Source organism: Rhodnius prolixus, unplaced genomic scaffold (genome assembly GCF_049639745.1).
Source record: "Rhodnius prolixus isolate KJV_2025 unplaced genomic scaffold, Rpr scaffold_3, whole genome shotgun sequence".
NCBI lineage: Eukaryota > Metazoa > Arthropoda > Insecta > Hemiptera > Reduviidae > Rhodnius > Rhodnius prolixus.
In genome coordinates this window covers 10,044,874-10,072,272 of record NW_027411603.1, presented here as the reverse complement: position 1 = coordinate 10,072,272, position 27,399 = coordinate 10,044,874, and the positions used below count along the sequence as shown (strand labels likewise).

General features: G+C 31.3%; 1 protein-coding gene and 1 long non-coding RNA gene across 6 annotated transcripts; one reads left to right on the top strand and one right to left on the bottom strand.

The window, feature by feature from the left end:
- LOC141452398 (uncharacterized) lies at positions 1–26,865 on the bottom strand. Its single transcript, XR_012457366.1, has 6 exons — positions 26,727–26,865; positions 23,670–23,785; positions 20,932–21,098; positions 13,018–13,162; positions 4,080–4,261; positions 1–1,622 (listed from the first exon to the last, which is right to left on the bottom strand). It is a non-coding gene; the product is annotated as an uncharacterized lncRNA (long non-coding RNA).
- Positions 1,984–27,399, top strand: LOC141452396 (alkylglycerol monooxygenase-like). 5 transcript variants are annotated; one of them, XM_074124504.1, is made up of 10 exons: positions 1,984–2,119; positions 12,380–12,517; positions 19,655–19,782; positions 19,900–20,051; positions 20,520–20,623; positions 20,919–21,081; positions 21,469–21,620; positions 22,150–22,284; positions 23,312–23,425; positions 24,401–27,399. In XM_074124504.1, the coding sequence occupies exons 2-10, from the start codon at positions 12,395–12,397 to the stop codon at positions 24,662–24,664; spliced, it is 1,335 nt and encodes a 444-aa protein (XP_073980605.1). In that variant the 5' UTR covers positions 1,984–2,119; positions 12,380–12,394; the 3' UTR covers positions 24,665–27,399. The 5 variants fall into 5 exon arrangements, with proteins under 5 accessions (XP_073980605.1, XP_073980607.1, XP_073980608.1 ...); XM_074124506.1 differs by lacking the exon at positions 1,984–2,119 and adding an exon at positions 5,045–5,202; XM_074124507.1 differs by lacking the exon at positions 1,984–2,119 and adding an exon at positions 9,835–9,855.

Sequence of the window (27,399 nt, the reverse complement as noted above, 5' to 3'; positions counted from 1 at the left end):
ATTACAACCGATTACTTTATTTATTTTTAAAGTGCATTTAAGAATATATTAAAGTCTACCACTTCGTGAATATTAGCGAGGATTAGTTGAGTTGTTACAATACGGAGTTTGAAGAAATCAATATTTTGTAATGAATTTGCGAACAAACCTAATAGATTTTGGTTTAATTGTAAGCCATCTTTAGGATCTTTAAGACAAATAAAAGAGTGTTAATTCAGAGATATATTTCGGTTATATAATCTACATTTTTGTACCTCTTAAAAGTTATAACTTGCAAGGTAAATGAGTAAGGTCACCAATAAAATATGCTGCTAACTATATTCTGCTCACATGAGCTGCTTTACATCATGAAATCGGGCGGACTGCTGTGCTAACCCATACGTTCATTTCGTTCTCAAACCATCACTTCTGCACACCTTTTTGACATTATAGTGAATCTATGAATTCATATCACATCGATGGGTTCCATTCAATTAGTTCATTGCTTAGGATTAAGATTTGTTATTCTTCCGCATTCACGTTAAAGGGATGGATGGTAAGCTTTAATCTATTTAATATTTTGCAAGTTTTGTTTCACAATTTATTATCCTCTGGGTTAAACTTTTAGCAAGTTACCTAGATCCTAGAGTTTCATAACTCCTACATATTAGAACATTCATATCAAAAGTACTATTCATATTTAAAAAAATCAAAATACATATTCATTTTAATTTTAAAACTTCAAGTAGAGTTTAAACTTCATTTTAAGAATATTAAAAAACCGGAACCTAAATCATTCATAGTTTCCAACTTTGCAAGAAAATATAATAGAGATAGTGGTGCAGAATCCGGACTAGGGGATTCAAATACAATGATTTTATTATCAATCTTAGTATACATATTTCTGTAATTCTAACCAGTTTAAGATTATCAACCATTTGCAAAGATAAGCTCATCACTGATAGGTGTGGAGAATTAGATTTCCTATGAAAAAGTGGCATCACTCACACCTTGCAGGTAGGTGTTTTCTCTCATTTGAATTTTATTCTAATCACATAATCCACCAGAAATCAAGGAAATAGGTTTTTTAAAAAACTCTTAAGTGGTTTTTAATAGTTTTGTGTGAGGGAGAGAGAAAATCTGTTATGAACATTCACTTGACTTTTTCTTTCAATTCTCAAGAATCGAACTTTGCACAACATTTCTGGGCCTCTGCTCATTCAGCTCTGTCTTGGCAAGGCCGACTTGAAAGCGCGACAGTATTGCCTCGGAGTATTCCCATTCGATTCGTATGCTTTCGTTACTTTTTTTTTGTTTCTTGTGAGAAGGGAGTTTGCAGTCCTTCTTAAATGTCCAAATCGGTGACGATTAAAACATAACAGCGACTGCATGAAGGCCTTTGAAGGCACCAAGCCCCGAACAAGCCTCCTAAATCTCTCTGCAATAAAGTCTTATTCATTCTTCTCTCCTTCCTAAAATACTTTATTTTGAATCGCAAAAATTTTTTCTTTATACAATTCTTAGACGGCAGGAATGCCCCAGGGCAGTACATATTGAATTATAAATTTGTAGCTCCTTTAAAGATGTGAATGTTTAAGGAGATGACTGTTTCAAATGAACACAAATGCAGCAGATATTAATAACTGTAGAATAAAATCAACATTATCAATGTAAGATTATAATTATCAATAGATTTTTTTTTTTTTTGTTATCTCTATTCTTTAATGACTAATCGCATTTTTTTTCCTAAAAGCTTATTAAGGAAAAATTTATAAATCAAATTCATATCTCATCTTTACGAACTATATTTTAAAAATGCAGAATGAAGGTTTACTTTACTATGAGAGCTCTATGTTGGGTCCATTACATAACAAGGTTTGGATTCACTGCATTGGGTGCATTACATAACAAGACTTGAATCGTGAACAAAAAACTAGAACCTCATCCAAATTCCAACCACTACCTTAGGCGTCTCTTTCTCCCGCCTTCATCTCCCTCTCTGCAGGCCGGCATTTGTTGATAAGCGCAGGTTTTGCCGGTGTCGTTCAGTTTACGAATAACGAATGTTGATTGTGCTTTATAACTGTGCAAGTTTAGGATTGACAATTTTGCTGTGGTAATTTCCGGTCACATTATTTAGGTTTGTCTTCTTTCTTCGATTGTACCTAATTGTTTATTTATTTTCTTCACATAATTAATAATATTAGTATTAAATAAAACTTACAATAAGTAAGAAAGCTTTCTATTATTTGAGGCCAGGCAGATAATTGCCTTTAACTAGTTGTTGATTGGTGTATTTGATTAAGCATGGTAATCAACTTCAAACATTTTATTAAGCTAGATTTTATGTCAACCAATCTGTTTTTCTCTGCTAATAATAAGTTGATCAGATTTCATGATAAAGGATTACCGAAAATACTCTAAAACAAAAGTGTTTTATAAATTTACTTCTATTCCATTCAACCTAGTTATTAGAAGGCTAACAGGAAGGATCCAGGAAAAAGTTCTCATCCAATTTAAATCTTTGCCCCTATCTCTACCAGCTCAAACATGGACTCATCAGAATAAAGATGATTTAAAATAAATATTCAGCTCAATAATCGTGTTTAACAGAATTAGCAACTAACTGAATTTAAAAGCTTCCTAAACATTAGATCGGCAGCATAAGTAAAAATCGCATAATATTTAAATATTCCTTTAATCTATGTTTACTTGTAGCACTTACGTTATTCTCCCCAAAAATTTAATTAATGGCACTTCTTGGAGAGAAGGTTACGATACCTTCAGTCTACCTTCTACAATATACAGGAAGAGTAAACGTGTTGCTAAAATTCCAATTTTAAACAATATTCAACAACCAGATACACCCTTACTGAATAGATTTTTCACTTTTCTGAGTTTTTTTTTTCCAAAATAAATAACATACATACATATATGTATATACTGAATAATTATTATTCTATAAATATTATTGTACTTAATTTCATCTACAACCAACTTTCCAAGGATATGCTAATGGTATATACAATAAAAACAATTGAGTGACTAGAGGATATCTAGTTAGAAAATTAATAACTGTATATTAAACTAATAAAATGGTAGCTATTATTTTTTTCCCCAATTCGAGGGGCGTGCCCTAAGGCATACTACCTAGATGTGCCCCAGATTTTTTTTTTAATATATCAAAAGTCATATCTTTCAAAAGGCGTATCTAGTTTCATAATTTGGTCGTTTTAGATGGACTAGTAGATAACTTTAAAAGATTTAATTTTTTTTTTCTAGTGTAATAAGTATTACTAGTTACTTTAATATGAGTGCACGACTGAATTTGTGTGTAGATATCTCAACTCGACAAATATAAAATCACACAGAAATTTCTAATTTAATAATGCGATAAAGATTCTACAAGATTTCCTTGAAAATGGTCGAATAACTTTTATTTGAAACAATCTATGGTCATTAGCACCCATCAAACATTTTCTATTTTCTTATTCAAAGGTCGCTAGAGCTGGGATGGTACCTCTTGGTCTATCGCCACACACATATCTTGCTTAGCAAGGCAAGGTGGAGCCTAGGCTATCGGATGCAGCCCGCGCTCCCCTCTTACATCATCGGTCTAGCCGACGAGGGGGAATGCGGTTTCGCCGATGGTACCATCCCTTAATTCATAAACTCACATTTTATCAAAAATCAATCAATTAAAATATTGTACTTTGGGTATGGTTTCATTTAAACATGTATATAATCACGACGACCTGTCCGCTTCGAGTATGTAGTCATTGTGAGGAGGCTATTTCCGAAGAATCTAACTCAAGTGTGCAGTACTTTTAACAAATGTTCCTGGACACTCTAAATGTGGCCTAATCCTAAATGAATAAAGCTTGTTTAAGAACAGTTTTGCGAATAGAGACGGTGTCTGTAAATTGTACAATTTTAACGGAGATTAAATGATTGGTGAAAATTCCAAATATATAAAAATTCAATTAACTAACCGAATTTGTGAATTTCCTGAATGCATATTTAAATTTCTCATAATTTTTTTTGAAATCACTACATCTGATATCTTTAAACTTTTAAGGTAAAACTTAGAATTTATTTACCTCAGGATGATATACGTCATTCAGCTGTTCAGGGAGCTTCATCGAAGTGGCAGTAATTTTTCAGGATCCAAAATAAAGCTGTTAGGATTATGTTGCGTCAAAGGTATTTCGAAACATGTAAACCGCTATTTTCGGAAGTTGACAAAAAGACTTTGTAATTGGCCTTTATCTGTAGGCAACCGCTGAAACAGAAACAAACAAACAAATAGAATAATTTATTTACAAAAAGAATATTTTAAACATAAATTATCGAAGTAAAACAAAAATCTCATATTCTTCTCCCTTCCGAGAAGTGCTGCTATTAATATAATTAACAGAATTTTTTTTCTTAAAAAGTTTTTATTTAACAAAGCGCAATAAGTATTCAAAGTTTAAGAAAATGGTTAGAGCCATAATCAAACTTACAAAAGTGAAAAAATCCAATCAGTAAAGGGGTGTTCTAGATGTCGAATTTCCTTCAAATCGGAATTTTAGCAACACATGGAACCGTCCTTTGTAACAGCAACGTACATTATACCATGAAATCGTATTTTAGAACGTAAACATAATCAACAACCTCTTTCAGAAGTGCCAGTAATCCATTTTTCAGAAAAAAAGTAACAGATAAAAGTTGTAGACAACATATACACAAAGTCTTATGAAGACAATTTTTGAAAATGGATTCTCATCAAAAAAATAAAAAAAATAGTAAAATGGTTGTCATTTTCATGAGACTTCCGTTTTTGAGGTATTTAAAAACACACTCACACATTATAATTTTTCTGATTCAGGAACCTCAAAACGAATATTTTGGGTGGAAAACTTCAATTTATAAAATCTCAATATTTTTCTTACCTAATAAGAGAAAGTAAAAATATTGGGCAGCCAATGTTGTGAATAATTGGCTAAATGAAATAATGCTATTACATAAATAACCAAATAGGATTGATAAGAGAGAATATGGGAGGTTTAGTGACAAGTGTATTCTATATTTATCAAAACGTCTGGCATTGGTACAAATGTAGGAGACATTTTGTTTCAAGTATGCGCCTTAGAATAATTAATAATGTAGTAGTTTAGTCGTAGTGGGCATGTTTATTGTAGTTTCATTCTTTTATCTACAACCATTATTACTGCCTTTCAGGTAAGGTCGCTTTTTTTGCCACATTTTTAAAAACACACTTTTTTCATTTTAAACAATTTTCAAATAAATCCTTATATTTCTCAATGGAAATTTGCAGCTGAATATTGAATTTAAAAACGGAAAACTAAGAAACAGGATCCAACCAAAATTTCTTTTTATTCCATTTTATGTTTTCGATTTTTTTTTATTATTATTTTTATTATAATGATTTTATTATTTTATTATGCATTCGATTTTATTATTTGTAGGGAAAACAGTAAATTAGAAACAAAGATCTGTCAACCCTCATTCAACTTTCTTATAGATCAAATCTCCAAGATGTCTTCTTACTTCGAATTTTTACTAAAATTTTAGTTGGTTCCAAAATTTGAATCTGAAATTTATTTAAATACAAATTCGGCATCAAGAGGAGTTTCAGGCCAACTGCTATCTTATACTCAGTAAACAAAAAATAATAGAAATTGTCTTTAGTTAAATATTAAGCATATTTAACAGCTAAGAAAAATAATGCAACATCTTAACGTGTCTAACTGTATAGCAAGATTTGCTTCAGTCTTGTGTGTTTATACCTTTAGCACAGCATTGTTTCTTTGCTATATTCCACTATTTTGTCTATACGACAGTGTAAACGTTTCTAACAAGACAAAATAAACTGTTTGGTAACAAAAACAACTAACAACATTTAGTACAGCGTGCTTAAAGTCAATCAGTATTCATCTGGGAAAGAAACCGACTAGTCGCAAACATTTATTTTGTTTATAGCCTTTGCAGTTGTTGGTAGTTGGTAGAGCAAATGTCGGACCATGTAGGTGCTGCGGATAATAAGTCTGGGTGCACATTTAAGTAATAAATTAATTTCTTATTGGAACTGCCAAGATGTCAGTTTCTGTTCAGAAGATGGAAAAGGCTATTAATAACACCCAATGATCTATCGCAGATTGAGTTAATATATTTAGTAAATGATAACCTGGAATCCACGATAGTTCACTTCGCTTTTCCGAGGTAATGAGTTACTACCATTAACTTAAACAAATTTATTAATACTAGGAGGCTCTGAAATAGGTAGCATAAGGTTTTAATGAGAGAATCATGATGTACTTAGTACATTTCCAGAAAATCAAACTTTATTCAAAAGAACATCAAACAAAAGTGTTACCTACGGAATTTATCTAAAAAGACGTTTTAAAAAGGTGATGTGAACACTCTCAAACTTTCTCTTATAATAATTCTGAACTTCTAAATTCTAACGTAAGTTTGTATAACACTATCATTCATAGCTTGTGTGCGAAGTTAGGGTAAATTAGATTAGATTAGAACAACGGAGGACCTTGTTTCCCTGTCTTTAAAGGTTAGAAGAGTCTTACTGTGAAAAGAGGTTAAAATAGGTTTATTGAAGTCAAAAGAGGCTTACTGTTCCAAACAATTTTTAGTTTTAGTAGAGGAAAAATTTTTGTTACAAGGACACCTGGTTTGCAATTACCAGTGATTTCATAAACGCAGACTAGGGATTTCAACGCAAAAAGACACGTGGGTACTCGGGATGGTTCGGGTCGAGACTAAAACTAGTTGCAATAGGGATTTTCTTTGTTAGGAGTAACAAAAACAACGTAAATTGGTATTTGAGCTCCTTTGTATTATGAACACTCCTGTATAAATTCTGTACATAAAGTGCATTTACTAAAAATTTCAAAAATTAAACGTTCTCTCACCAAAAGAAAGGGAGTGTCGTGGTGATTGCTTCACCTCGATTTTCTTTTTTTTTTTTTTTTTTTTTTCAAAAAACAGGTCTAGAAGAGTGGGTTATTTGACATTAAGAACTAACTGGCTACTAAACTTCGGTAATCAAGAGCAGTTAAACCTTCTAAATGGTGAAATTTAACAACAAAAATCTGGTTTAACTCATTTGATGAGAATGTCATTTCAATTATCGATGGTCTCAAATGTTAATTTTTGAATTTCTTTTATCTTCCTTCAAGATCTATTGTATGCTTGTTTGGTAAATTGGAATTTAGAGAATCCAGTACTGACTTTGAAATTAATAAGTATATGAAAAATTATTAATGCTTCTAATAAGAGATTTAATAATTGTAGAAAAATTATGTTATTTTTTTTAATATTCTTTTAAAAATCACAACCCTCCAACAAATTAATCTAATCGGCAATTTTTATACCAAACGATGAGTTATCTTTAACCTTAGATTTTAACTCGATATTACAACTCTTAGAAGAAAGTATAGCAATTGGGCATAGTTTTGTTTTATTTATTTATTGGTCTGTTTGCGTAAGTTAGAAAAACGAAAGCCCACATAATATTCAAATTTGTTTTGCCCAGCTGCCTTCAGGCGTCGTGGCGATAAAGCTTTAGCCCGTTTAATTAAGCTTTATGTGTTTAAAATGGGGGGACTATAACAATACTTTGTATTGTAATTTGCACTTCAGAGGGTAGACCACTCACTGCGCATATCCCAGCCTAAAAACACTTATCTAGCACTTATGCAGCCTTGTAGATGACCTCTGATAAGCTAAACCCAAAGATGTAGCCCATAATCCATCAAACATTAATACCAACGAAATTCTATGACAAAAACTAATAAAAAGAAAACGAAATTAAAGCCATGAATCTACTACGTTCAAATCAAGCCTCAGTCCATTCCTTAACTTTATTTAAAGTTGCATATATGCACATATTAATTGCAGATTTAAACTTGTTTTTAAGAATCGTCAATCAGTACAATATTTCCACTTAAACTTAATTTTAAAATGTTAACTGGATATTAAAGAACTATAATTTTTATCTGTAAAATGTTCCAAGGAAAATTAATACAATAGAACTTTGGTGGAAGTGAGTAAGACAAACCTCTAAAGTGCCAACCAATAACCTTACCATCTACATAATATTAAAGGAAATAGTATGCAAGTAAAATTAGACATTAACAGAAAATTAGACGACTGAAGTGCTACATTACAGAATAGTTTTTTCAGTTATGCGTTATTTAAAAAAAAATGATTTTCTTTTTCACTTTATAAAGCACTGCAAATATGTAGGACGTCAATTACTTCAATTTGAAAAGTTTACCTGGACCTTTTTTCATGAGTAAGGTTGTGAAGGGAGGGATGAAGTTAAGCCCTCCTTTAAAAACTGGCGTTTTAGTACTGTAACAGTTCTGATACTAGAATAATGTTAGTGCGCCTAAAATGTCTAAACGGGATTTCGGATAGTAATGATGTTCGCCGGAAGCACATAGAACATCTTTTTTTGAGTTTTTCGGTAATTTTCTAGTATTATTTCAAAGAGTTTCATTTGAATACAGACATTAAATATGTTAGGCTAATAATCTCCGTACCTTATCTTTAGAATATTGATTGTATGTGAATTCAGGGGAAGTTGTGACATGCTTCTTTTAACAATAAATTGATATTATACAGTGAAGCAAGCGAACATGAACATTGAAGTCAACTAACCTTTAATACAAATTCAAAGTTTCAGAAAAATTTAATCACGTAAATTGCGGTAAGTGTGTGTGTGTGTGTGTATTTACGCGACTTTTAATTTTTATTTCAAGACTTTATGATGATCACTGGATGATCGCCCGCCCAGGTACCTGGAATTGTACTTGCAACTAGATTACTTATTACTAATTAAGCTCTAATAATTTATACATATTATTACAGTATATATACTAAGATTGATTTAAAATAATTATTAATTGTATCTACATATTAATAAAATTATTTTAAAAAATATTAATTTTGAATGAGAGATACAATAAGGCTTTATATTTTACAAGAGTGTCTCTAGCTTGTAGTTGTGCTTTGTGTCAACTGTTATGTAATCAATGCCCGAATTCGGAAGCAACATTCCTTACACTCTTTGATACAAAACCAAGTACAAAAAAGAGTAATGCAATAGTGAGTTTACAATTTGAGTTTACTCCGAAAATTAACGTTTTGTGGCTTCCCAAAAAACAAAATATTATTTTTTAATTGGGTCCATTTATGTAAATGCATGTAAATTAAAAAAGTTTTTATTTCTGGGGGAACCCCCCTCTCACAGACTATCCGGTAATGAAGTTTTTGTCAAAATCTATCTACCAGCAGTACCACTTTAATGATTGAATTATTCATATTTTCAAATTTACGTCTATTAATGACTCGAAACGATTTTCTTTCAATAAATCTCGTACAATCACTTATAAAATATTTAATTGTGGAAATTTATGAGGAGAGGAATGGCATCATTTTTCTTCTAAAATGTCAATTTAGTTATATTATGATTTTGTCAATAACATTCAAGAGATAGAATGTTCCTAAAATTCCCAGCTCGAATAAAATATCGTTGAAATTGCCACCTAGATTAATCTATGTATATATAAATATTACTTTACATACTTACCAAGAACTGTTAAGTACAATAAAGTAACATTTATTTACTAGCTGGAAATGCATTTACATAAATTATCATACCCAGTGGTTAGCCTGTTGAATATGATTATCAAATGAAATGGTAATATTTTTCCTTCCGGATTTTAGCTATACAGGTAAATGTGAGGGCGAACTTCACGAGGTCCAAATTAGAACACGATAAACCTTGGCTCGCCTAGGCCACTTTCTAGTCGTCCTTAATCCAAAGTCAGCATAATGCTCCGAAAACCTGTAAGGTTACTTCATCCTATTTAATCATAATTCATAATATATAATTATTTATTATTAGGCGCCTCGATAGCAGCTGAGTTACAGAGGAGAATCGCAACAGTATGATAAGATGGTTGTGGTGATTCTAATCTAGATACCCTGTCTTTGTCTTGGTTTTTATTTTTATATAGTGTGTACGATGCAATCGAAATTGGTTACGAAATGCGATCAAACTGCAGCACTAACCCCATTTAAAAATAAATCATATGAGCTATTTTTGAGAAAATCTCAGAATTAAAGTAGCACTTCTAGTTGAGGAATTCGAAAGAACACGAAATTTTGACGGTTCACTATGTAAAATAAATATAAGTGATAAAACGTGCATACTTGAATTGTAGTTTAGAGAAAAGCCTAACCGCCTTTATCACGCAGAGAAGTCCTCTTAAGCAAATTTGCCAAGGAAAATATTTAAAATAAATGTAGTAGGTATTAATTCATAAATGCAATCAACATTATAAAGTCAAGGCCAATAGCACATCTCCTTGCTGGCCGCTGGTCTCTACCCAATGTTGACTTGTCTACAGCTACTTAATCTCTGACCTGATGTCCTTGTATAGGGCACGATAAGCTCAAAAATCTCTCAACAGGCAGTGCATGAGTTAGTCCAACCAATGTGACTTGGATAAAGAAGAAGAGGGAATATTTTCTTTACATACTGCTGAAAGAGGAGTAATGGAGTTCTCTTCTCTCCTTCAATGTACTCCCTACTTAGATATTCTGAAGAAGACTCCATAATATATAGAAACAGAGGATTTTTGGTACGATATATTTCTCTCCAACACCTGGCAATTACTCAGGCATTTAAGGAAAGCTTCAGGAAGCGCGAGTAGCAATTTTAGGTACACCACTCACGCCACCCACACCCAATGGTCCCGAGATATTGTGAAGATGTATCCAACCGAGAAAGGAAATTAGGCTTTCTAGGCAAGATCTAGGATGAGGGACTAAAGAAGATAACAATAAACAACGATTAGTAAGAAATCCTGGGACATCTCATATGGATAGTTTTCTCTTATCAACTAAAAAGAGTCAACGAATGAATTTATCAGCCTGCAACACCTTTGGGATAGAATCCATCCTATGCCCATTTCTGAATCAGGCTTGATCAGTAGAAGGCCAATTCCACTACATAAAACTGACTTAACTTTCTCAGAAGATGCATTAAAAACTTGTGATATGACAAGTTTGCTGTGATGGATGAGATCACCCTTACAAGTATCTTCTGTCATCAAAACAACTGACTTCGTAATCTATGCATCTATTTTTCTCAATCCCCTTCCAAAATGGTTTAATTTTATTGCTGACTTATCAGAAAAATATTTAAATGAATTTATAACGTTGCTTCCCTTTTTGTTAGCCAAATAAAAATGTACATTCATTTTTAATCCCTAACAAAGCCAGTGGATCTTAATTAAGGTAAAATAAAACTTGTAAAAACGTAAGACTATAATAATGATTATTCTAATGTGTGATAATAGAGAGAAACTGTAAATACAAGATAAAAGATATTTATTATTTCCCCATGAGCTGTAGAAAATTGGATCTAAGCCCCGCCCTCTTGGCTCATTATATGTATACATATATATATATCAGAAAAACTCTCGGAACATTTTGTAGTAGTTGATTCTTACTGTAAAACGATTGTTCAGTAGTTTTAATAATTAATAAAAAAAGAAGAAATTGTTTTAGTCAATAGGTTATTATTTTATTATTTTTTAAATATATTCAAGGCAACTAGTTTTTCTTTTATTTAATTAAAAGAAAAGGAAGTGCTTATTTTTCGTGCTGTTTTATGGTTTTTATTTATCATTTGTTTATAAATAACAAGGGCATTTCTTTTTGCTTTTAAAAGCATAATTTCAGTTCCAGTTTTCAGTATATTAAGTAGAAGTTGCTATTTATTTACTTCAACATTTCTATTTATTTAAATTGCTTCTTAACTCGTGATACTTATTATTTGTTAATGCAGTAAGAAGTGTTAAAATCCAAACTGTATTTATTTAGCTGCTCCCAAAATTAACTATTAAAAATCAAACACTATACTGACTTACCCAAACATTTACCCAGACTTTTATGACTTCATTTCGACTAATAAAATTAAAATATAATTCTCATGCAACCACACGGGACAGTGACTTGAAAACTATAAATACTAACTGACAAACTACCTACTACATAAAGACAGGCACTGATTGATGGCAAATTTGTGCTCATCATAAAGCCAAGAAAGAAAAAAAAATCAGATCTTTGACCCACATATTTTATTCTCGATTAGAGATTGAAAATTACATGTGATTTTGAAATTAATTTACCATCGCATTCCACCTATCTTAAGAGTACAACATCAGTATAGTGTACAGTTATTCTAATTAATATTCTAAAACTTTTTAAAACTAAATTTAATTAATTCTTAAAATAAGGAATAAAAAATAAACCTACTAATCAATAGCCAGATTATTAATACTAATTTACTTATTTATTCCAGAATTAAGGAGACAAAATGGACTTATCAACAAATGAAAGTGCACCTTGGTTACAAGGACTTGCTCATATGTTCTACCTGGTGACGCCATCAACTGCAGTCTACAAAACTAAAGAAGAAGTGCCTTTATTCTTTAGACAGGTACTAATAACATGCATAACAAACAGTTTTTTACTTTCTATAATATGATTTTTAGAAATAAGATTTACATGTAGTAAAGATTTAATTTTTTCATTAATAATTAAACCGCGCTATCTTTGAATTTATGAACGTGTACTGTCTGAATATATCAGTGAATCAATCTCTGATCATGGATGAAAATCAAAAACTGTTCAGAATATATGAAAATAAACCTTTTTTTTTTTGCATTATCACACTGATAATACTGCGAAGATGGTACCTTACAATATAAAAAGGCAGGACAAAAAAGGATTGCATAAAAAATATGATCATCTAGACAAAACTAGACCTCCAACCAACCATAGAAATAATTTGAAGAACATAGCTGCGATGGTTCGGCCATAAAGACAGGGTTATTACAAATTGTTATACTGTTATGTAAGACCTTATGAAAGCTGATAAGCCGCGCTATTTTAAATTCTAATAAATAATATATTGAAATTAATAAAAAATATTCTTACCACAAACATTTGATCGCCGATGATGTAAACAAAACAAGAAATTTCTCTTAGAAAAAATTCACAGAATCCAGAGACAGGGTTAGTGTTCTTATACTGCAGTTGACCACTTACAAGATCTTGTTTCACTGTGTAACTCTCCCATTACCTGTAAAAAAATTCATTCAAATTTTATTAATTTTATTGTAACTTACTTTTTTTTTCTTAATTATAATTATATCTTAGGCTATTGGAATCCGGGGCCTTTCGGTGAGGTGCCAGCCACCTGACAATGATCTTCCATTATAGAATTAAGGGATTCCCAAAAAAGGAGAAAGATAAAAAAAACAATGGCTGGACTCGAGCACGCAATCGACGCATAGGAGTCCCCCCAATGCCCCAGCCATGAAGCTAATATCTGCCCTTCGCAACGTTATTATCCTAATTTGTACGTTTATAGTTGTAATTGGTAAAACAAAGTATTGCGATCTTGTGAAATTTTCAAAACAGATTTTTCAACGGAAATACATGTATTGGTGTATGACTAGTAAGTATTCGCTCTTCGATGCGAGTGTGTGTGTGTGTGTGTGAATGAACGGATATTTAACAAACGAAAGTCACAGGGCACTTCTGCTAGTGGGATGTAGTTATCTTAAAAGACCCATGTTAGTATTATGTGCGATTCTGTAGGAGGGTAAATGAGTTGATAAAATTCCTTTTTCAATTTTCAGAGTTAAAGTTTATATGAATTTCTAGTTTTAGGGCATTCTGAAAAGGGATGGTAGTTCCTAGGTTCGTAAAAAGTTATTTACCTACATAAAGAAAATCTACAAACTTACACTAACATTAAGTCTTGTATTATTTAATTAATTTTATTAATTATTAAATTCTCAATACTTGAGTGGCATTGAGCAGTAATGGTAAGAACAATAATTTTTTCTTTAAACAAATAATTCAGATACTTTTAAAAAAGAAAGTACAAAACAAGGGGATGCAAGGGGTTGTTAGCAACGTGACTTCTTGAGCATTACCTCAAGGAGCCTACAGAATTTCCCGACGAATGGTGCTAATTGTGCACAGTTTTAGACAGCCAAGAGGTAAGGTTACCCATAATAAATGATATATAGTGAACAGCGCCAGAGTAAATGCTGTGACTCCAGAGAAGGTTATATAAAGATTCTTTTTTAAAACCGGTTGTCCTATTAGTTTGGTAACAGTATCCGGTTCCTTCCTAACCTTTAGAACTATTCTACACGATATTTTTTGTTTGTTTATTTTTAACAAGCACTTAAAGGATATATATTTATATATTCTCTGAAATATTTCTATCCTTCTCTGAACCGTGTCTGTTCTTCTCAGAACTGGTTCTGTCTTTCTCTTGTGTCAATACATCAGGTATCTAACACATCCCTTGTAAATGGAAAAAACTAGCTATTTATGCATTTTTAATTTACATCGTAATTTATTTATTAGATAATTTTGCTGAAGCCACCTAAAATAAATTTTACTAAAGAGCGTAGAAACCAGCTATCGAAGCTTCTAATGGGTCAGATTGCCAATTACCGGCACGAATTTCCTTCATGAATTCTGTGGGTTTCTGTAATGAAGCGATTTCCAAAATCTTCAAGGATTCTTCAAATGATTGGCCTAAGCATATTATTAGTAAACAAAACCAAATCATAAATTTTAAGAGACATCTGGTAATTTCGTTGAATTTTCTGAGAACTGCTTAAAAAAAAACCTTATATGGAGAATTACAGACCGTTACAAGAAAAGCTATTTATTATTTATTAGTTCATGAAATTAGGAGAAAAAATACATGTTAATTTTATGCAAATTAAGTAAATACCCATTATTCCGCATTCTACTGCTTTATATTCTTATGCAGACAGATGATGTAAAAATTAGTAAATTTGTATAATCCTCTTCTATGATAAAACATTTCTTCTATAATTAATTTTAAAGAATTAAATTTTAAAATGAAAAAAGGTTAATTTCGTTTAGAATATCTTTTGTCTTGTTAGAGATATTAATGAGTTAACTTCTTCTAAAGATATTTAGCGGAAGCTTAATTGATAATGAATCGATAAGACGAGGCTATATGTTTTAATGGTGCTCTAATTAACTAAATAATTGCAGTAGAAGTTTACGAGTGTGTGGCCAATGCCGTCCAAAAAAGGGAACTGCGACATCTACATGCACACAACTGGTGAATAACTAGACAATTCAATTTAATTAGTTATGTCTCAATGAATTGAAATTTTTCCCTTTCACGAATTATTTGCCTTTCACACTGCGGGCTAATTGGCTTAATTAAAAAGGTCATGTTTAACTTTCCTTACACTAAAAGAGAAGTATTGCGATGGTAAAATCTTGCTTTGGAAAAGAATTTTCTAGGGAAGCGTATACAACTCAGGTGCAAAAGACGAGTTACCTAGATCAAGTTTTCTTTTTTTTTCTTCTTTAAAAGGTTAGACCACTTTCCATACAGCGCCCCTAGGTGAGGAAACAACTCAGGCTCTTTAAAGAAGTTACTGGAGGAGCGGTGGGAGCCAGAAGTCAAGAATAACAACTCTTTTTTTTTCTTTTAATTTAAAAGAGATCAACATCTAAGCGCCCGGGTCTTTTTTGTAAAGCACTGGCACCAGCCGGACACTAAGACTCCGGACAGCATAAAAAAAAAAAATCTCAGGCACACGCCTGGATTTGAATCCGAACTAGCTTACGAACCCAACATGCTACCAATAAGCTAAGCACTGTCCTTGGAGGATGTTAACTCAATATACATTTTAAAAAATGTTGGTAACAACAATTTTTTAAATAGGAAAAGAATGAACAAAAAATGAATTGCCCTGGAGATGCCACTTTATTGAATAATTGTTTATTTTTTTTAAAAAAATTTCTAAAATGGTGCCCATTATTTTCTTCAAACTTGGTTCGTATCCTACAATTAGGTTTTAGGTGAAAGGTTCTTAGGGAGGGATAGAATTAAACTCTCCTCTAAAGTGCCGATTACGTAAAACACCTGTATAGGATTTATTAATTGAAATTTTGTAACAAACATTAGGTGTCTGTAAAATACTGCAAGTATAGTTCGAGTTTTCCTCGACAGGATTTAGAACAAAAACAATGTGTTATATCTAACTTTATTAGAAACTTCTTTTAGGATGTAGATTTTAATGGCTTTTCGGGAGTGCTATAAGTTCAACTGCACCTTTTTAACCTTAAAATTTTGAAATTATATTTCTAGCTCAAACGCCATGATAAAAAAAATTAATTATGTTAATTGAAGTAAGAGAAAATTGTTAGATGTTAACAATAGATTTTTATTATTGTTGTAACTGAACGCGAATAAATTGCTTATAGAAAACATCGTTGGTACTTCAGAAAAGGACTATGAGATGCAGGAGAAAGGGAATACGCACATTATCTTTGTCTAAAGCGCCATTTTGCAGCAAGTACGGGCATTGATAGTAATGCTATTATTTTTCGAATTATATGTAGAGGAGATGTTGTGAATTTTAGTAGGTTGCTATTAAAGGAAACACAGCGTCTAGAACGGAGAATTACTTGAAGTTAGAAATTTTATTGCACGCATGCCAATATATCTATTGGGCAATTTGAACAATCCTTCCGATTTATATGTTGTATAATAAAATAATAATAAGAAAAGCAGATAAAAGTTAGTAACATTTCATTTCACGAGTCGTTGTTAAAAAATAGAATAATAGAATCGATATGTATAGCCCGACTCCATTGCACAAGTAGTAAACGTCTAAAATCAGATAAGGAATAATAAAACAATAAATCCGGTCTCCCGTTTATCAATTGTTCTATGGGTACATTAACAGTTATATAGTAGGAGTATCGATCAACGGGGAAACAGGCACTCTCAAAATTGAGTTCTCCCTTAATGTCTCTAAAGCTGGCTGAATCATTTCCTCGTTAAAACATTCCATTTTCCATAAAATATTATTAGTAGATATACTTGCACAAGCCAAACAAAAAATAGGACTATGGTCATGTGATTTGGTGGCAAAGGAAATTGCAACCTTGCTTCAATTTTCTACACTCTAAAAGGTCTACAGAATGTTACATAGCTTTTATAGCATGCAATATGATTACCACTTAATTACCAATTAATATCGGCGGTTACAACTTTACGAAAAACTTTTTTATTTTCATTTTTTCCTCGTAGCTGCTATTACCATGCCCAAGTAAACCCTTTCATTTCCATCACTTTCGTGATATTGCGAAAAAGTAGCAGGTGCTAGTGTTAGAATTAGGTTTCTAGACTAAGATGCTTTCTGAAGTGGGAGGCCTCTTGTGAAACTGTTACGCTTTTGCATCGGGCGGGGTAACAATGCACTATGGCGACTGTGTCCGAAGGAAACTCCTCCATCTGGTATAGAGAGATAGTTACTTAAGAAGGCTAGCTATCGCAAAAAAATCCAATACCTGCAAAAATATAGCGGTCTCGTTGATATTCGGTCGCTGTTCTTGACCCAAACTAGAGCGGAGTGACTATACCAACTAAATCAAACTTTAGGTAAGACGGAAAGTTTCGCCATAGGTGGGTCTTGTCTTTGAGGATATTACGATAGAAGGAGAGAAAGCTGCTCTTTAAATCTAACAGATTAAACTGCAATCGCTTTGCAACCTCTGGAAGCCTAGACGAAGCATCTGGAACTTAGAGACCAGAGGAGACTAAACACAAAAGCAACTTGGTGAAACTCTGAACCTCGGAAATAGGAGAGGCCTGGACCTTTCAAGGAAATGGTACAATAATACTCTTTTACTGAAGAACCTTGGAGAACATGGCCTACCCTGCGTTTTAACAAATAAAAGAAAAAATTATTGTATTCAAGCAATTTTCTATTTTGAATTTTCACAAAAAAAAAAAAATTTGAGAAAATTCCTGAGTATGAAAAAGTAGCTTTTACAAATAGATTTCTCTCAGCCAGTTTAGTGCTAAATATTAGAAAATATTTTGCTAAATATTAGAAAAAATCCGTTTTCTAATCTTGTAGAAAACTGACGGCCAAAAGTGTCACTTAGATTTCAGACTTTAGTGTTATTTATTTATTTATTTTTATTTTTCAGTTAAATTCTAATTTTCAAGAAACTTTAATTACGTAACATGTGATTGAGAGAATAGCACAAGCTTTTTATAACTACATATTAGCAAACAAACGCCGTTTCTTTTATCATAAACAAGGGATTCTCTGGCTTTGCTACTTCAAAAATTTCTTTCGTAAGTAACTAACCACCAGCCGTATGATGTCTTATAAACATGCATTTATACAGAAAAACGCTGCGGTTACCAGCAGGCTACCCTTGCATTGATCTAGTTCTTGACTTCATGCGTGTCCGTCATCGGTACAGTCAGAAATATATGAAACTCACGGCTGATTGAAATAATAAAATCTGAGCTGGACACTTTCGCTTTTCACTCAGACGTCACTGAGAGAGAGATAATTTTCAGACCAGAATTCGCAGATTTAGCATTAAAATTTTATAGCGCTTTCATTGTCTGACAACTCCTATATTCTCGAGTTTCCCTAATATTTTTATCACTAAATCATCTTATTCACATTTACTTTTTTAAATAATTCTTTATTTCAAATAAATGAATTTAAAAGTGATAATAATAATAATAACATCCATTACTTGGAAGAGCTTGTTTGTAGAAGTTTTGGAATAGTGATGCAGCCTACCAAGCTAAAAATCCGTTAGGTTTAAAAGAAAGAGAAGGTAAAAAATAACGCAGTGCAAGTGTTAGCTCTAGATGTTTATTGCTTGATTATATAATGTCATGTTTGTCCAAACTAACTCCTGATTACTATGCAACCTTGAATAATTAACCCATATTTATTTCGTTGAGTTCACATTATTATCCCACCTTCACTCATAGCCATCTACTCATCTCATCAATTAAATGTTTTCTTCCATCATAATTTCAGCTGACTATAATTTCAAATATCACTACTCATAGACGCTTGATGAAACTATACTGGTGTTTGCGTCACAATTATTTACTATTTTATCCATTGAATAAATTTATCGGAGAACATTGCGAAGAGTATATCAACGTTGTTTACATTTTAAATGTCCTTGAATATTATATTTTATACATATAAATAAAATGCTAGTAACTAACCTAATATTTAGCAGTCCAATCGGATTAAAATATGAGCATTTATCAAGAAAATGATATCGTAAATTAATTATGTTATTACGTAGGACAGAAATTTATTAATTTTAAATAAATTCAATGTTATTTAAGTCGTAGATTAATTTTATATTATTATTATTGATTTTGGCCGTAAACTTTCGGTTAGGATAAGGGCACCCAAACGAAATTTAAAAAACTTTTTCTCTACACGGAGTCCCGTGAAAACTTGCTGTCGGTAATTTGATATAACAATCGAGTAGTAACCAATAAAATACATTTTATATTAATTATGTACTACTACATACGTTACCTATCCTATTGTAATTTTATTTTTGCCTTTAAACGCCAAATTTGGTCGAAAATTTAGTCTTGACCGGTTTCGAATTTTCATCCATCGTTAGAGATTAGTTTGGAGCATAGATTTAAATGCAATTATCAGCAATCTAATAATGCTAATCATTATAATAAGTTAAATTACTGTTGTAGAGCTGGCCTTACTTCCTGATGTTTATGATACTAGAAAACTGGATACTCTGGCTGGAACGTAAACCGACAATGAGGGTGAACGATGGCCTGACATCACTGTCACATGGTCTCTTACAGGAAATCGGAAGGTAAGCAACTATTATCATAATGTAGAGAGCAAAATTTTCTACAAAATTAAGAAACTGAAAAACAAAGAAATGCTTGGTTTCTAAATTATTTTATTTTTTTTTATTATTTTCCAACAGGCTATTATTTCGTGGTGGAGAAAGCTGGATATATGTTTGGATATATGATCACTGGAGAATTGGCGAACTCCAATGGGACTCTGCGGTTACTTGGTACGTCGCCGCTGTTGGAGTGGACTTCTGTTACTATTGGCTTCATAGGGCCTGCCATGGTTAGAAAACTGTTTAAATATTTGTTTATAAGTTACTTCAGACTGGACATTCATAGATTTTATTAGAATGAACTAACCAAATGTCACTTAGCGTAGCGTGGTTAATTATTTATGCAGACTGTGCCATGTAACGCTTTCTTAATGTGATACCCTATTTATAGAATTGAAGGACATATTCTATATCAAAAACTGATAAAAAACAATATTTTACTATTAAATGAAAATTTTTGGGAAGGCTTAACTTTGGAGCCGAATAGGAAATACCTTAATGCCCGAATAACAATTTCCTTGATGGATATTTCAGTTTTTCGTGATATTCAAAATTATAAATTTCCACAATGACGTGGATTTCCTCTTACAATGTTTTGAGAAAGTTATAAGAAATATTAAAATTCAGCAGCCTTAAAATTTATCTTTATATGGGATACACCATCATATACTGAAATAATAAAATTCATTAAATTTCAGAAATTCATATATTATGGGCTCAGCACCAGGTACACCACAGTTCAGAAGATTTTAATCTGGCAGTTGGCTTAAGACAGTCGGTACTGCAAGGATGGTGTGGTTTTGTAAGTATGACAAATATTTTAAAGCTTTTTCATATTAACAAGGATCTTAATCTGTTGCTTTTTTTCTTTTCTTGCTTAACACAATAAAAAGAACAAGATCGATTGTTGTTAATCATATTTCCTATCTTTTTTTTTAAGTTTCCACCGCACTGACATATATAGAACTATAGAATTAAATAAGTAGACGTAATGGCAGTGCTAAGCGCATGTCGTTTGACCGGTCAAATTTTTTTGCTTTCATAACTGACCTAGATATAATTAGTTGAAAATTAATTTAAAATAATTTATTTTATAGATTTTCTATTTACCGTTGGCATTCTTCATTCCACCATCAGTGTTTTTGACTCATCAACAATTCAATCTTCTTTATCAATTCTGGATACACACTGAGACAGTAAAATCTCTTGGTCCATTGGAATGGATATTAAATACACCGAAACATCACAGAGTTCATCATGGTAAGTAAGGGTGATACCTGTGGATTCAGACAGAGCTTAAGAAATTTGATCCATAATAAAAAATGCTGATTAATATCACTTACTCCTAGTAAGAGATAATATTGCAATGGTGTCAAATTTATTAAAATGAGTGACCAATGATTTAAGTTAAGTATAATTGCATTAAGGTTGATTATATTGAACTTTTAATATTCTAAATTTAAAAAAGAAATTAATTACAACTTTGCTGGTGTTCACGCCAGATTTTTGTGATTGTGTCAACGATCTATAAAATCAGTTTCTAGCAGAGTTCACTTTAAATCATTTGCAAATTATTTTCAATGAATATATCCAGGTATTATTTTCTTAAAAAATTTTAATATTTTATTTATGCCATATTACATACAGGAAGCCAACTTTACTGTCTTGATAAGAATTATGGTGGAACTCTGATCGTCTGGGACCGCCTTTTTGGAACTTTCGCCGAGGAAAGAGAGAAAGAGGAGATTATTTATGGACTGGTGATGAATCAACCTTCCTTCAACCCGATCTTTCTTCAGGTTAGCGGATTTCCTTGAAAGTAATCATACTATGAGATTTCAGCAAATCTGACAATACTGGGAATGTTTTTGTGCAATGCAGTTTGTAAATATATCAAGAATTGATTAAGGCGAATGTAATATTTATGTTCGGTCCACAAATCCTAGAAACTCATTTATATTTCCTCTTATGCTTCGTAAATTGAAGCATTACAATTACTACATTGAGTTATATTTTTTTTATTACATGGTAAAAAACTTCAGAGTTTCTTAATTTGAAAAAGTGGATTTTAAATTTCCTCTAATTAGGGATTTCAGGAAAATTATTGTATCATTAACATGAATAATATTAATAGATATTCTACATGTTAGCAAAATTATATAATTGAAGAAAATTGGTCAATCGAAATATCCACTTTACTAAATAATATATTTGTTCAGTCAGTACATACATAAAATTTTTAAACTTTTTATTATCTTTTGTGATAATAGAAGTAAGAGAAAGTAGTTTGTGTGATTTTTAGATAATATTTTGTATGTTTTGTTTTAGTTGTTCTACAATATGAACGTTTACAATAAATTTAATATGATGGAAGGAATGACTAACAAAATATCAGCAGTTATTAAAGGGCCTAGCTGGTTACCGGGCAAGAAATGGACTGGAGATGATGCTGATAAAATTAATGTAACTTTTCTTCTTTTTTTTTAAAAAATATTTAATTTTATTCTCCTAGTATTTTAGAAGGAGTATTGCAATCATGTCGATACCCACCTATAACGATCATGAGAAATACAAGATTTAAGGTCTCCTGAAAAATGTAATTTCAAAGAGGTGAATTCTGTACTTCTGACTAAAACTGCACAATCGCAGGTTGCTCAGACTTTATATTTCAATTGAGGACCCCTAAGGAATCCTAAAAGTAGAAGTACCACTTTACTTAAACTTAATGGTTTTTTCTACTCTATTGAGATTCTTTAAAAAACAGCTATAAAGATTTTTTTTTAAATCCAGTTTACTCCATTGCACAAGAGTACATCTAAAATTTATTATTTCCAGAAAAATCGATTAAGGGCTGTTCTAGCAGGAGGGTAAAGATATCTCCCTTTAAAGTTTTTCTGTTTTTTACACCCAAACAGAGCATTCAATATGTTGCTGAAATTAAGAGTTCAAAGAAAATATTATAGCCGAAATTAGCACTTCGCCGCATCAAGTTTTTTATTTTCCAAAATCTTCTTGAAACTGAACTCGACGATTTACTACAAACTAGAAAATATTACTCTTAGATCTATAACTTTTATTTCAGTAATTAGTCTAGAAAAAGCTATTCTGAGGAGGAGGTTGTAGTAGGTTCATCTGTATCATTTCGGTAAAATGTGCAATTATACAAACTGTATAATGTTTGAAAAAATAAAGTAAAATAAATTAAATTTCAAGTTTGAAGAAAATGTATGAGGTAGAACTTGGAGAATAAAAGAAAATCTCCAAGTTCTAGAATTATGTGTTAAGTAGAATTGTAGAAGTTAAAAATTTATACAAAAGTATCTTTTTATTTCTTGGAAGAATTAGACAATATTACTTTAAAATGTCTGAAAAAGAAATATACATTCAAAACTTGGAATGAAGACAGCGTATTACACGACTTCAAAGGTTTTAAAAAATGAATACCTAAATGGTACAATTTTTTTTAAATTTTATTGTTATAAATTTTCAGGTACAATCTCGGGAGAAATATGATGTCATAATTCCTACATGGTGTAATGTATACCTGATTCTTCATTTTATTGCAACTGTTATAAGTTTTCAAGATTTAGCGCAGCGTTATTTGGTTAGTATTTTAAAGTGCATTGAAACGTTTATTAGTATGATCGTACATTTGTAAGAGCCATCTTGTAGCTACAAGATCTATTAAGAAATCTCCCTCCATCTCTCTCTAAATGAGAAGACACCAACTAACCGGAGCCTAACGGTGCACCGAGTACGGTGCTACCGAATACACTTCTTGATATCATTTTGCTCAAATATAAACATAGAAGGGTTAGACTAAATGTAGATATAGAAACTGTACTTACAAGATATACTCGTATATAACAGCAAGAGCGCGCTAAATTTTTTCCCATAGAACATGTATGTGAGTCCAACAAATCGAGATATCAGATTCTCCACAGCTCTCCAAAAATAATTTTATCTGAAAAATTATTCAAATAAATGAAATTGACATTTACAGGGGGCAATAATCATTTCATATCAAAAGATGATGCAGTACTTTTTGATAAAATTCCTATTATCTCGTAAAAGTGTTTTTTAAAATCGTATTTCTAGTCAATAAATTTTAATGTTAACCAATATTATATGAGTAACGGAATAGTTAATTATTACTCGAGTGGACTTTACAAAGAAGAAGTTTTGTCGGACAATCCTCAAAAACAAAACATTCAAAAAAAAGATTCTATGGATGATGTTTAAATTAAGCATTTGGGTGGGTAAAAAGTGCACGAATTTAAGGCGAATGTTTTGACTCATTTTCGAAAAAAATTGCAATAATCTGAATAAAAGAAATGCTTATGTAAAGTCACATATGGTTTTAGGATTTCGGCTTAAAGTGTTGAGATATGATCATGTTAACAAATCAGGATATCTATTTTCAGCATTTAACTAATTTTAAGTTTTCGAAATATTCTGTTCATAAAAATTGCAAACATCTAAACATGCGCTATAGAACAAATATTACTTGAGAAAACTCAAATTCGATAATACGCACTAACTTTAAATGTAAATATAAATATATCTTTTTATGTTTCAGAGTATGACTCCAGTATCAGTGTTACTATCAGTAGTCTACATGATAACTTCCTTGACTGTAATTGGATTGATGTTAGAAGACCGGCCGAACATATGGCTACTGGAGATGGTACGATGTTCTGTCCTAGCTACACTGATGTTTAAGAACGCACTCTCAATAGATCTGCCATACTTGAAATGGTTTTTTACAGTATCAGCATTCTTTTGGTTATTACATTCACTGAAACTAGTCAGGGTTAAAGCTACTGTCCTCAAATCACAGTAAAACTAAAGTTTAGACTGATTGTGCATTTTTTTTGATTGAGCAATGGATATAAGTGTAATTTTCTTTGTTCAAAATATTCCATAATTAGGAGAGTAAAGATTTTTTGTTTAAAAAAAACAAACAAACAAAACAAAATTATTTAAAGAATAATTTTATACACAAAAGAATTTGGATAGATTTATAAAAATTGAACTGTTAAATATTACGTTTAAAAACCTAGACAAAGAAATCATTATTTTCATTCTAGTAAAAGTGCTCCTAACTTAGTACAATGAAACAGCTTTTTAAAACGGCACTTCACGAAAAAAACAAAATTCTGTCACGAATATTCACGCCAAATTTCTGATAGCACAATTCTCAAGGTTTTGAAAAACAATTTCGTGAAAAGAATCTAAAGAAAAGCTATAAATAACAACAAGAGATCTTTAAAAAGATCCACTCTTCTGGACGAAGTTATTTAAGATGAAGTTAAGAACTAAAGTTATTTCCTTCGATTCTTAAGTTTATTTAATTGAACCCACATTAGCGCCACGGTAGCCGAGCGGCAAATGTGTTGAGGTACTGGGTTCGATTCCCGGTCTAGCCCTCGGATTTTATTTAATATTTATTAAAAAGAAATTTACAGTAAAGTATGTTTGCTAATCGCCTCCGTCCACTGTCACTTAATTTGGTAGTTGGACGTCAAGCCAACCGAAAAAAATAGGCATTACTTTACTTTTTTTTACAAATTGAACCCATATTAAAGCGTCCAACAATTCAGTGAAATTAGACTTTAAGGGGATGATAGAGCATACTTTTTCTCCCCAACTTCCATAAAATGAATTTTTCAGGAAAAAATTTGCAAACAATAGTTATATTCTCCCTAAGAAGTTAATGTACTAAATTGAAAGATATCAGTTGGAGGTGGTCTCCGAATAAACCGTAGTAAACGGAAAAATTTTAGAGAATCCGCATTTCATCAACCCTTATGAAATTTCATTATCTCATGATCATAGTTAATGAAATTTAGTATTTCATTAGCTATTTAATTAAGATCTCTACATTATATTATAATGTCACCTTAGAGTAACACCACCCTTTTTCCTACTAGCCTCTTACAGATATCAAACGCATGATACATGCAAACCTAGGATTGAAACCTATTTCTTTACAACTCTAGGGATGTACGGGCACTTGTAAAATTGTTCGTACCTTTCCTGCCAGTTCAATCGCCATTTCATTGCTATGAAGCTATGATATGTTGGTAGCTGATAGCTGCCAAACTTGATTACGACGTAACTGTCAGGGTTTTCGATTCTTCCAAGTTAATCACCTTCTGTAGTTCAATATTTCTACAGAAAACCACTTTATTTAATTCAATACTTACTGCTTTATACGGTACAATTTGGTTACAAAGCTCATTTTACTTCTGCTCATTAAAGCGTTCATAAAAATAGAGATTAAGTTTCTTAACTATTTTAGTCAACTCAGGAGATCTTAGAACATAAAAAAATTCCTTTACATAGTACAAAAGAAGGCAGCTTTAGAGGAATTATCACTTTACGAATTTAGAATCTGGCAGAAGTAGAGTGAGGTTGTAAGACATTAGTCATGAACTTCTTAAGCATTGAACTCTTACTTGATCAAACGGAATGGGAAAGCCAATTTATGATTAAGTGCACTACATATTAAAAATGTAATCCTTTATTTTATTTAAGGATTTTTTAAAGAACTTACTTTGAAACAAACCTTTTTTTTACGATTTCTTCAAATTCTATTTCCAGTTAAATAATTAAGTTTTAGAAAAAGAAAAGAATTATTATAATGAAAATTTATTAAGTTTTGATGAAGTTAGGTACTTAGGCTTTAATATGGAAGCTAGTTTATGTGAGGAAGATTGGACATGAACTAAACATAGGAAAAAAGTTCAATGATTACCTACCACAGATTATGTTACTCTAGGTTTAGGAAGAAGTACAAAACTGGTAAAAGTTAATCGCAGTGTGCGTTGTAATATTTTGGTTCATGTCTAAGTTTCTCAATTATAAAAAAGAAAAAAAAATTAAGAACAACTTAAACTTACATATTTCAAGTAGGGAAGAGTTAGTTCAATGGTTATAAATTAGATTATGACTGGAGATCTGGGTTCGAATCTAGCTGGCTGCTCTTAGATTTCTCCTTCTCTTTATCTCAGTGTCCGGTGATGATCACCGGAGCGAGAGAACACTGTCTAAAGGGCTTACCTTAAAGTAAAATTAAAATTATATTTATAATCCATGAATATGGGGTTGTTACAATGCTGTACACTTAATTATAATGAATACTCTGTATTGTAGCCTATATTGTGATCTATTTTCTACCTGGGCTTAGTATTTTCTTACTAATATGTACTTTTCCAAATCTAAATTAGAAATTACTTTCTTTTTTTTTAATTGTCTCTTTTCAGCACCTTATTCTTTCAAGCATTAGAAATGAGTAGAACAAATATATTTTCAACAATATCCCAACTAATTTTAACAAAATCAATTTCATGTACTCATTAATTTTAACATGTACTGCAAAAATAATATTTCAAAAAAATCATTACTTACCAGGTAAATAGGTTATTTTAAGTGAAAAATTGTAAATAGGTATTTTATAAATAGTATAGAAATGAAATGAGGATTATGTACATATCGAATATTTATGTTGTAAATATTATTATTTATTTTACTTATATTTTTTTTTTTTTAAATATACGAAAGATGGTGAAATTA

What these genes read in the sequence shown, in the direction of transcription:
- LOC141452396 (XM_074124504.1), top strand. Translation starts at nt 12,395, where the DNA reads ATGGACTTATCAACAAATGAAAGTGCACCTTGGTTACAAGGACTTGCT. An exon ending in TGCCTTTATTCTTTAGACAG is followed by an intron (nt 12,518 to 19,654) that starts GTACTAATAACA and finishes TTACTGTTGTAG; the next exon opens with AGCTGGCCTTACTTCCTGAT. An exon ending in TGCAAGGATGGTGTGGTTTT is followed by an intron (nt 20,624 to 20,918) that starts GTAAGTATGACA and finishes TTTATTTTATAG; the next exon opens with ATTTTCTATTTACCGTTGGC.